The 16,144-nt window shown below is 42.4% G+C and overlaps 6 protein-coding genes across 6 annotated transcripts in view; 3 read left to right on the plus strand and 3 right to left on the minus strand.

Moving 5' to 3' along the window:
• PCYB_094700 (hypothetical protein) overlaps positions 1–533 on the plus strand; it is a 2,844-nt gene extending 2,311 nt beyond the window's left edge. The window contains exons 9-10 of the mRNA XM_004222585.1: positions 212–285; positions 483–533. The gene's annotated coding sequence lies outside the window, so the exon portion shown is untranslated. The remainder of the gene's footprint in view (positions 1–211; positions 286–482) is intronic.
• A 463-nt stretch (positions 534–996) lies between these two features.
• On the minus strand, positions 997–1,779 carry PCYB_094710 (dolichyl-phosphate b-D-mannosyltransferase; the record flags this gene model as incomplete). The annotated part of the gene is made up of 1 exon (XM_004222586.1): positions 997–1,779. Exon 1 carries the CDS (start codon positions 1,771–1,773, stop codon positions 997–999), a length of 777 nt encoding a protein of 258 aa, XP_004222634.1. The 5' UTR covers positions 1,774–1,779.
• A 1,162-nt stretch (positions 1,780–2,941) lies between these two features.
• On the plus strand, positions 2,942–4,766 carry PCYB_094720 (hypothetical protein; the record flags this gene model as incomplete). The annotated part of the gene is made up of 5 exons (XM_004222587.1): positions 2,942–3,701; positions 3,881–3,926; positions 4,288–4,369; positions 4,507–4,564; positions 4,735–4,766. 5 exons carry the CDS (start codon positions 2,942–2,944, stop codon positions 4,764–4,766), a joined length of 978 nt encoding a protein of 325 aa, XP_004222635.1.
• A 994-nt stretch (positions 4,767–5,760) lies between these two features.
• On the minus strand, positions 5,761–7,938 carry PCYB_094730 (hypothetical protein; the record flags this gene model as incomplete). Its single annotated transcript, XM_004222588.1, has 7 exons — positions 5,761–6,146; positions 6,314–6,385; positions 6,539–6,802; positions 6,922–7,106; positions 7,202–7,253; positions 7,366–7,435; positions 7,654–7,938. The coding sequence occupies 7 exons, from the start codon at positions 7,936–7,938 to the stop codon at positions 5,761–5,763; spliced, it is 1,314 nt and encodes a 437-aa protein (XP_004222636.1).
• Positions 7,939–11,162: 3,224 nt separating this feature from the next.
• Positions 11,163–12,653, minus strand: PCYB_094740 (membrane skeletal protein; the record flags this gene model as incomplete). Its single annotated transcript, XM_004222589.1, has 1 exon — positions 11,163–12,653. A coding segment is annotated over one exon (1,491 nt), but the record flags the coding sequence as incomplete, so codon positions are not given.
• Positions 12,654–13,863: 1,210 nt separating this feature from the next.
• On the plus strand, positions 13,864–15,895 carry PCYB_094750 (hypothetical protein; the record flags this gene model as incomplete). Its single annotated transcript, XM_004222590.1, has 2 exons — positions 13,864–15,829; positions 15,882–15,895. The coding sequence occupies 2 exons, from the start codon at positions 13,864–13,866 to the stop codon at positions 15,893–15,895; spliced, it is 1,980 nt and encodes a 659-aa protein (XP_004222638.1).
• Positions 15,896–16,144: the final 249 nt, after the last annotated feature.

Below are 16,144 nucleotides of genomic sequence, written 5' to 3' on the forward strand. Positions count from 1 at the left end.
GTGCCCATGCCGACGTTGGCGTGATGAACTCTACAACACTGTGTTCTTTTTTTTACTCCGTTCAGGGAACAGGCGGGTTCGCACGGAGGAAGCATCAAAGCGAAGAGCAGTGCATATGAATGTTATATATGTACACGAATGTACGCAAATGTGCACATTATGCCTGCACACGCACACACACTGGATTGTCGTTTCCCCCCCCTCGAGAAAGTGTTCTTGATGAAAAACAGACTGAGATATATTAACCACACCAGAAATAGCCACTTCGTAGAAAATTATCTGAACGTAATTGCACCCGAGTGAGAGAAGGGCATCCACCTGAGGCCGTGCATTTAACTGAAATGCCCAGTTGGCCTCACACGCGGCTGTGAATTTAGCTCTATTACCCAGTTGGCTTCACACACGGCTGTGGATTTATCTGAACTGCCCAGTTGGCTTCCCACCTGACATGACCTCTTCCCCCCCCCGTTGCTTCACCGAAGGAACGCCCGCGAATTGTTTTGAGGTACAAAGGATTTCAAAAAAGGCTATAAGATGGGAAAAAAAAAATTTATATACATAAATGCATAAATACATGTACATATATATCAAGATAAAAACTTCGGAGTGACTTCCAAATGAGCACCTGGCCAAACGAGAAGACGACGTGGATTCCATCCATTTAAGAAATGCAGAGCGAAGTTAACACAAAAAAAAGGAGAACAAATTGAGCTGCCTTTTTTTTTGCCGCAAGGGTGATCGCCCATTTGGCAGAAAAGTGCAGCTTGGTGAAGCGGCGTGGTGGATGCGTCTATGGCTAACTTAAATGTGGCACAGATGGGGAAAAAAAAAAAAAAAAGACCATCTGAATTTAATCACTGGTGGAGATTAACAGTACGCATAGTGTACACACAGATATATTTTCACATTTGTGATTTTTTTTAAATGTCACTTTGTGGAGGTAGGATGCGCCGCGACCATTCCATCGTTTCGTCGCTCCACCGTTTTGGCCCATCGCTAGACAGTCCAGAAGAGCCTCAAAAGGCCAAAGAGGTATTGAAAAATCTCGTTCGACGATAACTTGGACTGACCGAACATCCGGTCGACAAAGACGTATCCAACTTCCTCAATTTTCTTGCCCAACTTCTTGGCCCGTACGATAACTTCCATTTGGAATACATAGCCACGTCCCTGCACCAACTGGATTACTTCCCTAAGCACGTCTGTTCTATACAGCCTAAACGAACCAGTCAAATCGGTTAAGTTAGTAAATAAAAGAAATTGGGATAGGAAATTAGCCACTCGACTAATTATAACTCTTTTGAAACTCCACCCTGATATTCCCCCTTGTTTATTATACCTAGTCCCTGTGACGATATCACAATTGGTCTCTTTCTGTTTCGTTATGAAGTCGTATATGTACTTAGGATGGTGTGATAGATCAGCATCCATAATGATAACAAAATTACCTGACACGATTTTTAGAGCATCCATGTAAGCAGAACCTAACCCCAGTTTTTTCTTCCTTTCTAGGAGTACTATTTTTTCTTCTTCAAATATGGATTGCAATTTTTTGCACACGTCACCTGTCTTATCTTCACTGTTATCATCCACTACGATTATTTCAAAATCGATGTTTTTTTTTTTCAGTTCCTTTATAATCATATATATTACGTATGGCAAATTGTCTTTCTCATTGTAGGTTGGCAGGATAATGGAGTATTTCTGTGCGAACGTCATGCTTATGAGGATGCACAGAAGGGGCAGCATGAGGAGCCATGTGTATTTCATCATGTTCTCCTTGGGGTGGATGATGACAATGGGACGGTTTTACCCTTGTAAGGTGGAGCGAGTAGGTGTACTTATTTTCCACACGCGTGGTTGCCCGGTTGGTTGAGCATCCTCTAGCGTAGGGTCTCTTGAGAGGCACGCTGCACAGAACGTGGAGAGATTCTTCAGTACTCGCGCGATGGGCCCCTAACCTTTTGTTCTTCACAAAGCAGAGATGGCAATCCCAAACGGAGTGACATACCTTTTGCCCTTTTAATCATGGGGGAAAAAATTCACACTGTGTGTATTTTCATTGCCCCCTACCCCCTTTCTACTGGAGCTGCTTTTTCCCGTGCTTCCGAGGAAATGGGGAAATTCATTAAGGCATAATCGAGCGGCAAAAATGGCAAATGTTTTTTTTCCCGCAACAGCACATTTGGTAAACGATTCTGCCTGCCGCACTTGTGCAGCTCTGTTCACCTTGCAGCTCTGTTCACCTTGCAGCTCTGTTCACCTTGCAGCTTTGTTCACCTTGCAGCAAATTTTTTCGCGCATCCCATTTTGCCGCGTTACGCTGCTGTGCACCTGGCCCCCACTGCACGCTTCGCCGGAGTGCTCTGTAACGTTTGGCTTCGATCCTTCGTCTGTTTAGTTTCGTTTAATTGGGCCCCTCCCAAGGTGCTTATTCGGTTTGATTACCCCCAAGGTGCTCATTCGGCTTGATTACTCCCAAGCTGCTCATTCGATTTGATTATTCCCAAACTGCTCATTCCGTTTTGCTACGCCCCCTTTGTTAACATTTGAAAAAGCATGAGAGGGACACAACTCGCCCAAGGCTCATGCCAATACCCCCCAGAAGAAGAGAACCAATTTGTTCATCCCATGTGTAGAGTAATCTCTTGACTGTTTTTTTTTTTTTTTCCCTTTTGTGGATCGGTGGACGCTTCAACGGTTGTAAAGAGGGAGGTGAAGTTCCTCAGTGGAGACATTTCCCCGAGGGAAGAAAGCAATTGGAGGATCGCACCAGGTTGGAGATTACCTACGCGGATTGTAGGTTCTCACCCGGTTGCAGATTACCTACGCGGATTGTAGGTTCTCACCCGGTTGCAGATTACATAAGCAGATTGTAGGTTCTCACCCGGTTGCAGATTACCCACGCTGAGGGGAGCCAGTGTCCACCTTTCGTGCCAACATGGATGGGGGAGAAAACGAAGCGCGCATCAGCTACCATGAGTACAAAAGGAGGCTGAAGAAACTCACGGAGGAAATAAAAAAGGAAAAGAAAAAAACGATTAACAAAAATAAAAATAGCGATAATTTGACCAAATTGGAAGAAGAACTGAGCAAGCTGAACGCCATGTACAATCTGGGCAATGCGGAGGATGGAGGCGAAATGAATAACTCGGAAAAGCAGAAAGATCACGATAGTGAGGCAAACATACATGAAGACATGAAGGATGGTGTAACTACCACGGAGCTATACTCATACAATGCAGTGTCGAAAAAGGCATTAAGAAATATAAAAAGGACACAAAGAAAAGAGATGGAGATTGAAAAGATTGAGCAGTCGAGAAGCAAAATAGGAGAACTTGAATATGATGAATTGGCTGAATGTTTGAAAAAAGTAAATAAAACGATCCACCCCATTGCTCCTGATGGGAATTGTCTATACGAATCGATTTTACACCAACTGAGACAGAGAGTAAGCGGATGTAAATATCACGAAGAAGACTTTTTGAATCTCCTACATGAGGACAGATTTTCTCTGGATAGTGTAAATTTGAGGGACTACCAAAACGGGGGTCTCTTTGACTTTCGCATTTTCTCCGATTTTGACCCACAGGGCTTGAGCAGTGACATCCTGCGCTTTCTCGCTGCGGTGTATATTTTGCAGAACGAGGAGCAGTTTGTTCACTTTGTGTATGCGACTGAGGGGGACGAGCCGGCTGCGGGTGAGTTCAAAGGGGTGTAGCTATTCAGTGTGACCCCAAGCGCGTCTTCGAGTGCCACTTCAAGCGTGCCGTACCAAGGGGCCATCCCCAAATGACCGCCCAAGTTGAAGAAAACGCGCCTCCACTGCACCTCTCTCGTGTTACCCTCCCACCGCGTACACTTCTCCCCACTTCCGCAGACACCTACTTCTGTTATTGTGAGGCTATTATCAAGGGGGTTTACGGGTGAGAGAAGGGAACGAAAGAAGGGAATGAGAGCAGTGCGTAGACCCCAACCATATGCACACGCTCCTGTGGAAGTGAAGGAGGGGTGTCTACGAAGTACCCATTTATCTATGAGGAAATTCACGGAGCGGGGCATTCATATAGAGAAGCTTTTCCATCGTCGCGCTGCTCCCCTTTTGCTGTGATGAAGCCATTGGATGTGCACTCCCGTGTACTGTGGTTTCCACTCCCAAATTATGTGGAGCCCCTATTTGATAAACTCGACGAAAGAAAAAAAATCCATTTAGTTGCCACCTAGCACAGATGGCTGCTTCCTTTTGCTTCCCCATCGCGCGTTTCATTTCCACTCCCCTCTTCTCAGGAGCGAAATCGAAATCAATGCCCTCTCGAAAATCTTGAAGAAGAAAATTACGGTCTATGACGTAAATATGAAAATTTCGTATGTAAGTACACGCGGGCGAAAATGACTCGCAAAAAATAAAATAAAACAAGACACACACGTGTGTATATATATGCGTGTATATATATGTGCACCGTTTTTCTGGATGCCCCATGACGGTATCCCCTTTTTGTTTTCCAGGGAGAGGAGCATGAAACTGAGCTGTTCATATGCTTCCACCATAAGCTGTACGCATTAGGTAAGTGCGGGAAAAAGGGAGATGCCCCCCGTTGAGAGGCGCGAGGTGGGGAAAATATGCCCTTTTTAAGCGCAAAGGGGGAAGAAGGGTCCCTTCCAATTTGCATTAATCCCACATTCGTAGCATTTCACATCCCTACTTCCCATGTCTGCGCCTTTTTTCTCCCGTAGGGAAGCACTACAATTCCGTCGTTGACATGTGAGCGTGTGACGTACAAACCACACGAAGTGACGACTTTGCCAGGTAGGTCCGCACCTGCGCTAGTTGCGGAGAGAAGTGTGACCAGTACACCCCACCCACCGCTCACCATGATGATAATCCTCATTTGAATCGTTTCGTACAATTTTTTTTTCAAAGAACAGAAAAAAGGAGGAAAAAAAAAAAAAAAAAACAGCTACAGTACAGCAACAATATGGCAACAGTATAGCAACAATGTGGCAACAATATAGCAACAGTATGGCAACAATATAGCAACAATGTGGCAACAATACAGCTACGTGCAGACACGATAGACGGGCACAGATAAGTAAAGGGGGGAAAAAATACCCCAAAATAAAACAGTTGTTTTTTAATTAAAACGTTTTGACAAATGTACAGGGGAAATATCATATGGCAATTATTTCAACAACAAAAAAAAAAAAAAAAAAGAAAACTTTAATAATGTATTCATTTTTTTTTAAAAAAATTACGTGCACATATGGGTACATATATATATATATGTACATAATGCATACACATGTACGAGATTGGCAAATTGGAAAAAAAAAAAAAAAAAGGTCCATTGGAAAGGTGTGCTCTTTTTACATAATATACACAAATGTTGTTACAAATGGGTGTGGAGGCAGCCCGGTGGTAGGTGCCTGGGGGAGGGGAAGAAACTGGAGAGCGCAAAAAAGGGGACGCAAAAAAAGGGGCGCAAAAAAGGGGACGCAAAAAAAGGGGCGCAAAAAAAGGGGGCGCAAAAAAAAGGGACGCAAAAAAAAGGGACGCAAAAAAAGGGACGCAAAACTGCACCGCAAATCCAGGAAGCAAACCCAGGACGCAACCCCAAGCCGCAAAACGCTACGACGGCACGGGGACGCATTAGAACCATTTTTTACACCCTTGGCAGACATACAGACATTCATATCACACACGGAGGGATACGAATTTTAAAGCAAACGAAGGAGTAAAGAAATTATCTCAACTGAATCAAATTATTTATAATCCTCCCCATAGTATTCTTCATCATCTTTGTCGTCTTCTTCATAATCTTCGTCCTCTTCCTCTTCTTCTTCCTCCTCTTCTTCTTCCGCATGTCCCTCTTCCTCCTCTCCTTCGTCTAATTCTTCTTCTTCATCATCTTCATCATCATCCTCGTCATCATCGTCATCGTCTTCTTCTTCCTCCTCCATTTCCTTCTTTAATGCGTTCCTTGTCCGTTCGTGTGGGTAGCTAGATTCTATTATGTTGTTTTTATTTATTTCACAGTAGTACCTATTTTTCTCATTCATGTGGTAGTTATACTTTTTCTCATCGAGGGAAATTTCGACGGATCGCTTGATGTAACTTTGGAGTAGTTCCGAGGAGGGGTACGGCGAATCTGTTCGGGGGAGAGGGGGACGAAGTGATCAGCATGGAAAAGCATTGCATACATGTGCAGCGTCAGTTAATCGACGACACAAACTGGCTTCTACACTCTTGTGCCTATGACGCGGCATTGTACCAATTTGCATAGACATCTTTATTTTCGTCCCTGCCGAGACGTACCTGATATTTGGCCGCGCTTATCTCGTGGCCTCCACTTGTTTTCGTATTTGCGAATGGGGGGGTCGCATATTTCTTTGCATGGGAAGGGGGCATCAGGACAGTATGTGTCGAGATGAAAAAAACGGAGTTATCGCGTGGCGCATGCAAAATGGGGGCATAAATAAATGCAGTTGCGCATGCATGCAGAATGGGTAACGCCAAGTTGCCACTTTATTTGTGGCTTACCTAAAAAATTAAAGTCAGCGCTTTTTAGCAATTCTATGGCCTTCTTAGGGTTGTAATCCACGCGGTGTAAAATCTTGAAGGCGTATTCTGGTGTAAATGGGTGCCATCCGAGTTGACACTTCCAATTTTTCGCTAATTCTTTTATAAAAATGGCTAGTTCGTAATCGTTTTTAATGACCAGTTCGTACTGTCCCTCGCTGAGGTAACTCTCTTTCATCCGTTCCAACAGGTAGGGCGAGTAAACGAGCTCCGATTTGTTGGCCTCTGCGAAGGGGTTACAGGGGCGTAATTTCGACGAGGGGTGATTATATTAGTGGGAACGTCCCTATATCAAACATGAGCATATAGAAGTGCGCAGCACATGGATGTGCAAATCGACATACCATCGTATTTCTCTGAATGACTATTTAAAAAAAAGGTGGAGACATTCGACACTTGGTAATTCTCGCCCACGTTGATCTGACCGGTGTATTTGCTTCCTTCGCTTTTCTGCTTCACCTTTTCTTTTTTTTTCTCGAATGTGCTGTTAATGTGTGGTAGTGGGGGGGAGAATGTGAAAAGTTGCACACTGGGAGAAAAAAAAGTGTAAAAAAGGTGGGGGCATCTCGGTTCCACCACGAGTGTGTAAGTCCGTTGTGTCGCTAATTCGACTTGCATGCTAACCTTATCGTTTTTAACTTTTTTCTCCTCTTCAAAGTAATATCAAAAGATACTCCTGTGAAAGGGGAAATTAAAAAAAAAAAAAAAGAGTAACATCAGATGTGCCACTTCGAGTGTATTTTACCCTCTCGAAGTCGTGGTAAAATCGATCGACACGTGTGCTTTACCGTTTCTTTTACAGAGGGGGCAGTACCAGTAGTTGTAGTTTGGCAGTGGCTTTTCGGATTCGCCTATGCACTGCGAAGGGAAGGGGAAAAAGGGGTGGAAGTTGACGTGGAAGTAGAAACGGAAATGCACGTAGACGGGGGAAGGCAACAAATGGGGGTTATACAGCACACGTGTGCTAACGGCATGGGGGTGTTAAAAGGGAGACAGGGTCGTTGGAGTGTTCCCCCATGGAGTGGTATCCCCTGGAGTGATCCCCCATGGAGTGACCACCCCCGAACGGTACTTACATATATATGGTAGGACCTAATACAGTTGTCACAGCAAATTAAGTTCCCCCCATGGTAGCACTCATAGCAAAAAGGATCATTCTCGTGATTTTCATTAATGTTCTTATATTCTGAGTTGTTTTTGGAGGACCTTGCATTTTTACTATTTACTTTTCTGTCGTTACATGTGCCATTTTTATGATTACTCATTCCGTAATTATCTATTAAATTCATGTCCTTGTTTTTGGATTTGTCTATTTCTCTTCTTTTTATTTTGTTGTGCACAATCACAGACCCCTTTTCCATCTTTTTCTGAACGTAAACAATGGGAGGGGGAAAGAACTCTGTGAGTGGGTAGTGGGCAGTGGGCAGTTTGCAGTGGGAAGCTTGCAGTGGGAAGCTTGCAGTGGAGCGAAGTCCCCTCGAGGAGAATGCTCCATTGGGTTAAGGCAAATTGGTCACAGAGAAGCGGTAAAATCGAAAAATGGCACAACAGGAGAAAATTAAATTCCCATGCATGGTTTCGAATGGGAGAAGAAACGAACTTACAACTATTCTGTTAAAAGTTGCGCGGGGGGGAGGAACTGGTTGCATTGGACCGTATGACAACTTGGGTGGGAGTGGGGGAGGTTACTAATGCGCCTTTTTTATGTGTCCCCCGGTTTTCTCGCACGAGAAAAATGATCACTGGTTGCAATTGTGCTGTTCGAACGGGATGGAATAAAAGTATACATGGGCACGTGCATACGTGTATGAATTTATAAGTGTACAATTTCATGTGTATGTTCATCTCGCACTGTATATTTTTCACACTCTGTACATTTCGCAATGCGCAAATTTCACATTGCGTTCTCCTCTTTTCTGACATATGTATTTTCAAATTAACCAATCAAGGGAAGAAAGAAAAAAAAAAAAAGTTGCAGTTTTTTTTTTTTTGTCTTACCAAAATTTATTTTTTTGCTCTCCTCAAGCGCAAGATGTATTTTTTTTCTTTTTTTTTTTTGGCTACTCTTTCTTAATCTGAGAAATGTTGACGCTCGAATATTTTAATTTTTACTTTGGTACTTGAATGAAAATACTCTTTGAGCTTTTTCATTTTCACTTGAGGACTGTTTCTTTGCCTTTGCTTGTATTTGTGTTGTGCTATACAACATTATGTAACAGATTTAATTTACGGCGCGCGTACGTGTTGGCTGCACATGCGTGAGTACGTGCATGCACGTGAAGCTCCGTGCGTAAGCGTATGTATACGTGAGTGAGTAATTCTCGTATGTATATATGTACGTATGTATTTAATTATTTATTTGTTAACTTATCCGATTGCTCACGCGCATGTATGTGCACTTTTGCAGCTTCCACGAGCGCGTGACCGTATGTACATTTCTTTTTTAACAAACCGTGCTAGCAACAATCGCGAGGTTATGTTACGTTATGTTATGTTATGTTATGTTATGTTATGTTATGTTATGTTATGTTATGTTATGTTATGTTATGTTTTTTTTTTCGCTTGAGCATTTTATCCTTTACAGATAAAAATTGCACTGTGCGAAATTGCTCACTATTTATACATAACAATGCACATGGCGAAGCACTAGAACTGTGCTTTTCAAGGTCAGGGGCGGGGGGTTCGTTCGTGTCCAATTTTGCTAGCGCTACGGGGGGAAGCGGCACATACACGCTCCTTTGCCTACACGTATGTGTGCGGCCCACTTACCCATACGCACGCGTGTGCTTTCACTCCCTATACGAATGTGCAGACACGCAAGGGTGGATGCACATATACCTGTGCTCACTTTTATGTAAATAAGTTTTACACATCACGTGGGCACTCTGCCCATACAACACCGGGCAGTACCAGTATGCAGCAAAATCGTATGCAATGTTGTGCAGCTTTTTTTTTTTTTTTTTTTTTAATTTTCGAGGCGGGGTGTTACAATCGCATAGTATGTAAAAAGGCAGTTGGGAAAATTTTGCAAATGGAAAAAATGGAGAAAATTGGAAAAGGTGGGCAGAATGGGAAAGAGGGGGCAGAGTGGGAAGGATGCAAAAATGGGAAATTTTTACAAAATGTGCCAAGTCGCCGTTAAAAAAAAAGGAATGTAAAATGAAAATGCAATTTTGTTTATTCTGAACAGTACATAATAAAAAAAAAAAAAAAAAAAAAAAACTGTAGCCACAAAAAAATTCAACCGGTTGCATGAACTTGTGCGCACAGTCCGTAGTTCGCCTCCCCCACACGTTAAACAGCCGCAAACTTTTTCACAGATTTTCACATTCGACATTATTGCCTTTTGTGGAAACTAACGAAAAAGATGCAAGTGTATATAACTGTGGAGAAAATGTTAACGTACACACCGCTCACAGTTGACAGCTGTGTGTTCCTCGTTTTAAAAGTTTGAGCACATGTGGGGGGGTGTACAGATAAAGGTGTGTACGAAAATGCATAGGCACACATACAGTTGCGCAAGTGCGTATAATATATTTTTTCCTTTTTCCTTTTCCCTTTTTCATTTTTCCTTTTATTTTTATTTTTTTTTTAGTGTCCCGCGTTACACGAAAATACACGCGACGTCTTCAACCAGCACTCTGCATGCCGCGTAAAATATTTCACAGTTTGGTGTTCCCCCAGAGGGACAGAAACGCATAAAGGAAGGAAGCAAAATGTAGCAGATCGAAATCGATTTGTTTGCGCTGCCCACCACATTTTCATCGTCCATAGTGATCCAGTCAGTCCAGTATTATTTGCCTACCGTCGAATAGCCCACACCTTGTTTTTAACGCAGAGGGGGGCATAACGAAAAAAGGTACACACTCTGCAAACCTACATTGGCGTAGATATCGCGAAAGGATTATGCCCCTACGAGTGGCACTCTTTAGCGAAGTTGTGTATCCATTGGGGAAATCAAAACGATAGTCCTCCCTTTTCCATTATTCATACGAATGACCACGCAGAACGGGACCGTCTTCACCCTTTTTGTTTGTTCACCCTTTTTTATTCCTCGCTGTGACATAAACAAACTTGGCGAATAGGTCGAACGCGGAGGAGGTTTTTCTATCAAAGTGCTGCTCAACGTGGCCATATTTTCGTAGCTCCAGATTGAGTAGACGGTTATTTTTGCACACATGTAGGCATGAATGGCTAAAGGGATAACAAAATAAGTGAGTTTTCTTTTTTCTGCTCAAAAAAAGGGGAGCAGAAGTTCGGAGTTATTTCTTTCACTCGGCGGAAAAGAAAATCAATTCGCGCGAGTGCCCATTTGAGGGGGAAACAAAAAGTCATGCCGTTCAATGGATTTTGGCCAACGTAGACTCAGTGCACGTGCACGAGAACATGTAGTTGGGGGGGGAGGGGAAACTTCCCCGACAAATTTAGCAAAAGGGAGAAAAATATTCCCGTGCAAGAGCAGAAATGGTCGAGACTTCTACTTACACATGTGTGCACATTTACACCCCCGCAGGAGGCCAGTGGCTAATCAATTGCCGCACTCCCGCTTCTCCATGCAGCGCTGCAGTTGCGAAATTTGCCTAACCTCTATCTCTGCCTCTCGCGGAATTCGAGTGGCCAAGTTAAACACTGCATTTCTGTGTGCGTCGAAGAAGCCATCCTGGTACAATTCCTGCATTCTCGTTGTGTCCTGCTTGATCCACTTATTCTGCAAGTGAACAATCTCGAGGGGGTGTCCCGGGTGGATGGGAAGCGTGTCCAGAACATTTTCATTAGACGACTTGATGGTAGTTGCCCCGTCTTGGGAAGAATTCAACTCTGAAGTGGAAGAGCATTCCTCAAACGAATCCGAGTTGGAACATTCACATGTATGATCTGAGCAATTGTCTTGTGTTCTTTTCAAAGCGTCCTTTTCTTCTTTCAAGTCAGCATTTACCCTCATCCACAATGCCAAATTATCTACTTCGTATAATTCTTCGGGATTTATTTTAGTTATTCCCTTTGGGTACTCTCTAACGGAAATTTTCGTATCAGTTGGCACAATTTTTACTATGTCGTGATAGACCAGATATGGCTTCTCCACCACACAGTCGACTTTGTAAACTCTATCTGTCCATGTAACCTTTGGTATGATCCTTTGTCGAACTGGCACGGGGACATATTTATCATTAAACTTAAAAACGGGAATGTCTACATCTACGATTTTCGGTTTAGGAACTATGTAAGGAACTGGTAAATTGATCGGTATGTCTATTTTCTTTTTCACTTCAACGACTTTTTCCACCTTTGGTACGAACACATTTTCGAATATCTTATTTTCTGTTATGTTTACTTGCGGTCCGAATGGTTCCAGTAGGGGGGGCAACACACCATCTGAGGCAACCCCCATACTGTTCCTGTTATCATTATGGTTGTTGGTATGATGAATACTATTTCGTCTGATGTCGCTATTTACGTAGGGGCATAACGTCGATGAGTCACACTCCCCCTGAGTCATCCCCCTTAGGGGTAAAACGGCCCCACTAGGGGATGGTCTTCCCTGATCAGTTAAGATCCTCTCGTTATCCTTATCAACGTAGTGATAAACCTCCTCCACAATTTCCTGGTCTTTAAAACTTATCTTCTCCTGAACATATAGAACATCCACTTTTTTTTCTGTCACGATGTTTTTTATTACTGGCTTTTCGATAATATTATATTTAGTAACTTGTTTTGGAACATACCTTAACTTTTCGATGACAAATGGGTCATATTCAATTTTATCTATGAACCTCAATTCGGGGATTTCTGTCATTTTATTTTTGTTTTGAGGGATACAAGTTTGGGTATCTATTGCCTTTCCTACGAAGTCGGGGTTTGCGCTATCTATCAGCTTTGTTTCTTTTGTCTGGCCATTCGCGTAGATGCGATCTCTGCTGAAAGGTGGAATACTTCTCTTCAGTGAGAGGGCGGACAGTTCTCCGTCTGCGCCATTTTTTGTCGCCGAAGTATGTTCCATTTCGCGGTATTTTGACAAATTCGTCGTGCCGCTTTCGCTGCTTAGGGCGCTGGTGCTTTTGCTTTTCGTCGTGTCCATGTTGGCGGCGTGAGGGGGGTGCGCAGGTCGAGCGCGCAAAGTGTAAGTAAATATATATATATATATATATATATATAAGTATGAATGTGTACCCAAACAGGTAGCCGCGTTCTGGTGGGAAACCGCGACAAAATGAGCGCACAAAAAACAATTCGTTTAACAATGGAGCGTGGGCTTAAAACGAAGCGAATTGAACTTGCAACGTTTCGAACGTTACGAATCTACAAAAATGGGGAAGACGGCCACACACACGCGTGGGAGAAAAAATATTTAACTACAAACACGCGCATGTACAGTAAGCCTCGACCAGTGTCTCACCCAAAACAACTTTTAAAACATAAACAAAAAGGTGAACATTGTAGCATGTCGTTATATTGTACCTTTTCAAAGCACATTTGGTGAAAAAAGTGCCCCAAATGCGAAATATGTGCGCATACGGAAGATGTAGAGCATTATACACTTAAAAAAAAAAACACCAAAAATATATATGCCAGTAGAAGTTGCTGACGAGCAACAATCTGTGTGCGTGTGTGTGCATTTAAATATGCACTATAACGTATTATTCATAACTACGCGAAAAAAAAAAAAAAAAAAAAGCAAAATGGTGACCTAATCAGCTAGCTATTTTTTTTTTCACATGAACAAGTAAAAAAAAAAAAAAAAAAAATAGTTACCTAATTAATAAAATGGCGAAAATGTATGACCCCTTCACATTTTTGCAACGTCCGTAACGCAGAAAAATGTATGCTAACAAATGGGCGTATCATGCTTCGCAAAACCATTTGCAACCTTTTTGTGTGAAAATGATCTGTAGGAAATGCAACCGACAGAGATCCAACTCGTAGCCTTCGCGTCACGCGATAGGTAGACCCATGGGAAACACGTGGTCATAGAACCAATGAGGTGTAATAATGCGTAGCATTTTAGCTGTGCACGCGTTACGCATACGTGTATGCGCAGGGAAGGGAGAAAACTGTGGGAGTGAAAAATGTAACGAGCGCGAAAGAATTCACCAAAAATTGAAGAATAAAAAGGCACCATGGGGGAAACGGAAAGGGGAACTGAGAAATGCTCAGCGTAGGAACAACGTAAGTGAAATGAATCGCATAAATGTCCCGAACAAGTAACCATTTAGGATGAACAACAACGTGATTTTTTAAACAAAGCCCACTTTTAAAATGGTCAGAAATGTACGTTTTTCGAAAATAAGATGAATGAAGTAAAATGCATTTCGAGTCGTTTGAAAAACCTCGGAATTGTTAAACAAGGTGATTTTTTTGTAGATAGAAGGGTAGGCATCATTTTGAGAAATCTCCACAGCCCCTCATCCAGCGAACATGTGTTAAAAAATAAAGAAATAAATCGAAATAAGAAGCAGCAAATATGGATGAAAAAGATACACGTAAAGGAATTGCCGCGAAAAAAGTTTGGAAATAAATTGGGAACAGTAGCAAAAATGCTATATTTGAGGCGTGTCAGTGGGGATGGAGCAGAAGATCGTGTCCTTTACACGAACAAGCGTGCTGGGGATTGTGGGCAAAGTGCTCATTCGGATGTGTTCGTACGTGTAGGAAACAATCCTGCTGGTGAATCAAGTGATACACAAATTAGTCATAACGGTAAGAGCTATACCAGCACGTGCCGCTCAAATGGGCCTAGCCCATGGCACACTGAGAATGAACAGCAACATAAACCGAACGGAAAAGAAATCATTCAACTTAGGAGTAACGAAAATGAAGTCACTTCAACCCGAAGTAGCACAAATGTGCGCAGAATGGGCAACCTGAGTGAACATCACCCTGATAAACACCTATGGGATGACATTTGCGATGAACTGAAGTACCATTTGCCGTTCCTTCAGCCGTATAGTATAACCACGGCTTTGAATTATCTATCCAAAGTGAACTATGAGGAATACAACATTTTCAAGCTAGTTGCAGAAAATGTAGATGAAAGATGGATCAAAAATTTTAACATAAAAGATCTCTCCCAACTGCTCTTGTCTTATTCAAGACTTCACACAAAATATGACTCATTTGTAAATTTAATTAGCAGAGAATTGTTATATAAAATATGCTTTGCAAATATGGAGGAGATAGCTTTAATAGCCTATTCGTACACAAAAATGAAAATATACGATTATGAGGTTTTTCTTCATTTGTGTAATGAGACAAAACGGAGGTTGAAGAAGGAGCTAACACAAAGTGTAGGCAACTGTGTTGATGTTACCACAGATGGTTCACATAGCACTGTAGGGATAGCTCATAACGAAAGAGATGGCCAACTGCATAGAAACTGCGATAAAGGGGGAAGGCTTCCCAGGGAAGAACATTCCTCTTACCCCTTGGAGGATACACAAAGAGGGGGGATTTCCCAGATGAGAGCAATTCAGCAAGAAATGAATAAAACGGAAACAAACGATGGTGAAGCAGACCCCAATTGGGGACACCACAACATAGGGGAATCATCCCTCCAAACGGATAATACTTACAGTAAGAAGAATCTACATAAGGGGTCAAATTTTAATGCCACCCTCACTCAGTTAAGTAGAGGAGAAACTGCACAAAAGGATAGCGAAAGAGGACCAAGCAAGAAATATTCCCACATTTGTCTGTTGACCTACTGCCTCGGGAAAAACAAACATCGGGATGATGAACTCCTTGGCTTAATTTCGAAATATATAAATGTAGAAAGGATTAACAACATAGATGTAAGCAATTTGTCTTACGCATTTTCTCTGTTCGATTTTTATGAAGGCCGTTTTTTTGAGCAGTTCTGCGATAAGAGTCGCCAAATTGTGCATTCTGCGGAGCCTTCTCAGAAGGTAGTTATCATGTCATATCTTTTAAAACACCCGAGGGAAGAAATGCTAAGTGTGTATGTGTTGTATGTTAAATATATGGGCGACGAAATGGGACAGAATGACATATATAAAGAATCGCTCCTCCTGAACATGTGCATAAACAGCTTTTCGAGTGACGTATTTTTAAACTTCCTCCTTAATGTAGTAACTTGCCCAGGAAAGGATGGCAATGAGCCGGAAAAAATAAATCAAGCCAGTTTCCTGTTAAACTTTTTGGTTGACTACGCAACTTTTTTTATGAGAAAAAAGAAAATGTGCTCACGTGATTATCCGAAGATTTTGAACATGCTCTTAAAAATTTTTCCTATTATGGGTGAGAAGAATAGCGACACTGCTTCTCCATGTCCAGTTCGCTCTCCCAACAGGGTTACCCTCCTGATAGAAGACCTCCTCGATTTGATCTTAACAGAGATGCACACATTTCATGCCCTCGACTTGGTTCATATTGGAAATATTTTTTTTCGTGTGAAGAAGGGGGAAGGGGTGGGTGCCCAATTTGGCAGAAGGGAAGAAGCAATTTTAAATTTTGTCAATAAGCATGTCGGTAAAGGGGGAGGACGCGCTCTGAAAATAGATGTAGGAGGGTAATCAGGCATGCCACGAAGTACGCAGGGTCGCATATGGCCCC

Source organism: Plasmodium cynomolgi, chromosome 9 (genome assembly GCF_000321355.1).
Source record: "Plasmodium cynomolgi strain B DNA, chromosome 9, whole genome shotgun sequence".
NCBI classification, from domain to species: Eukaryota; Apicomplexa; class Aconoidasida; order Haemosporida; family Plasmodiidae; genus Plasmodium; species Plasmodium cynomolgi.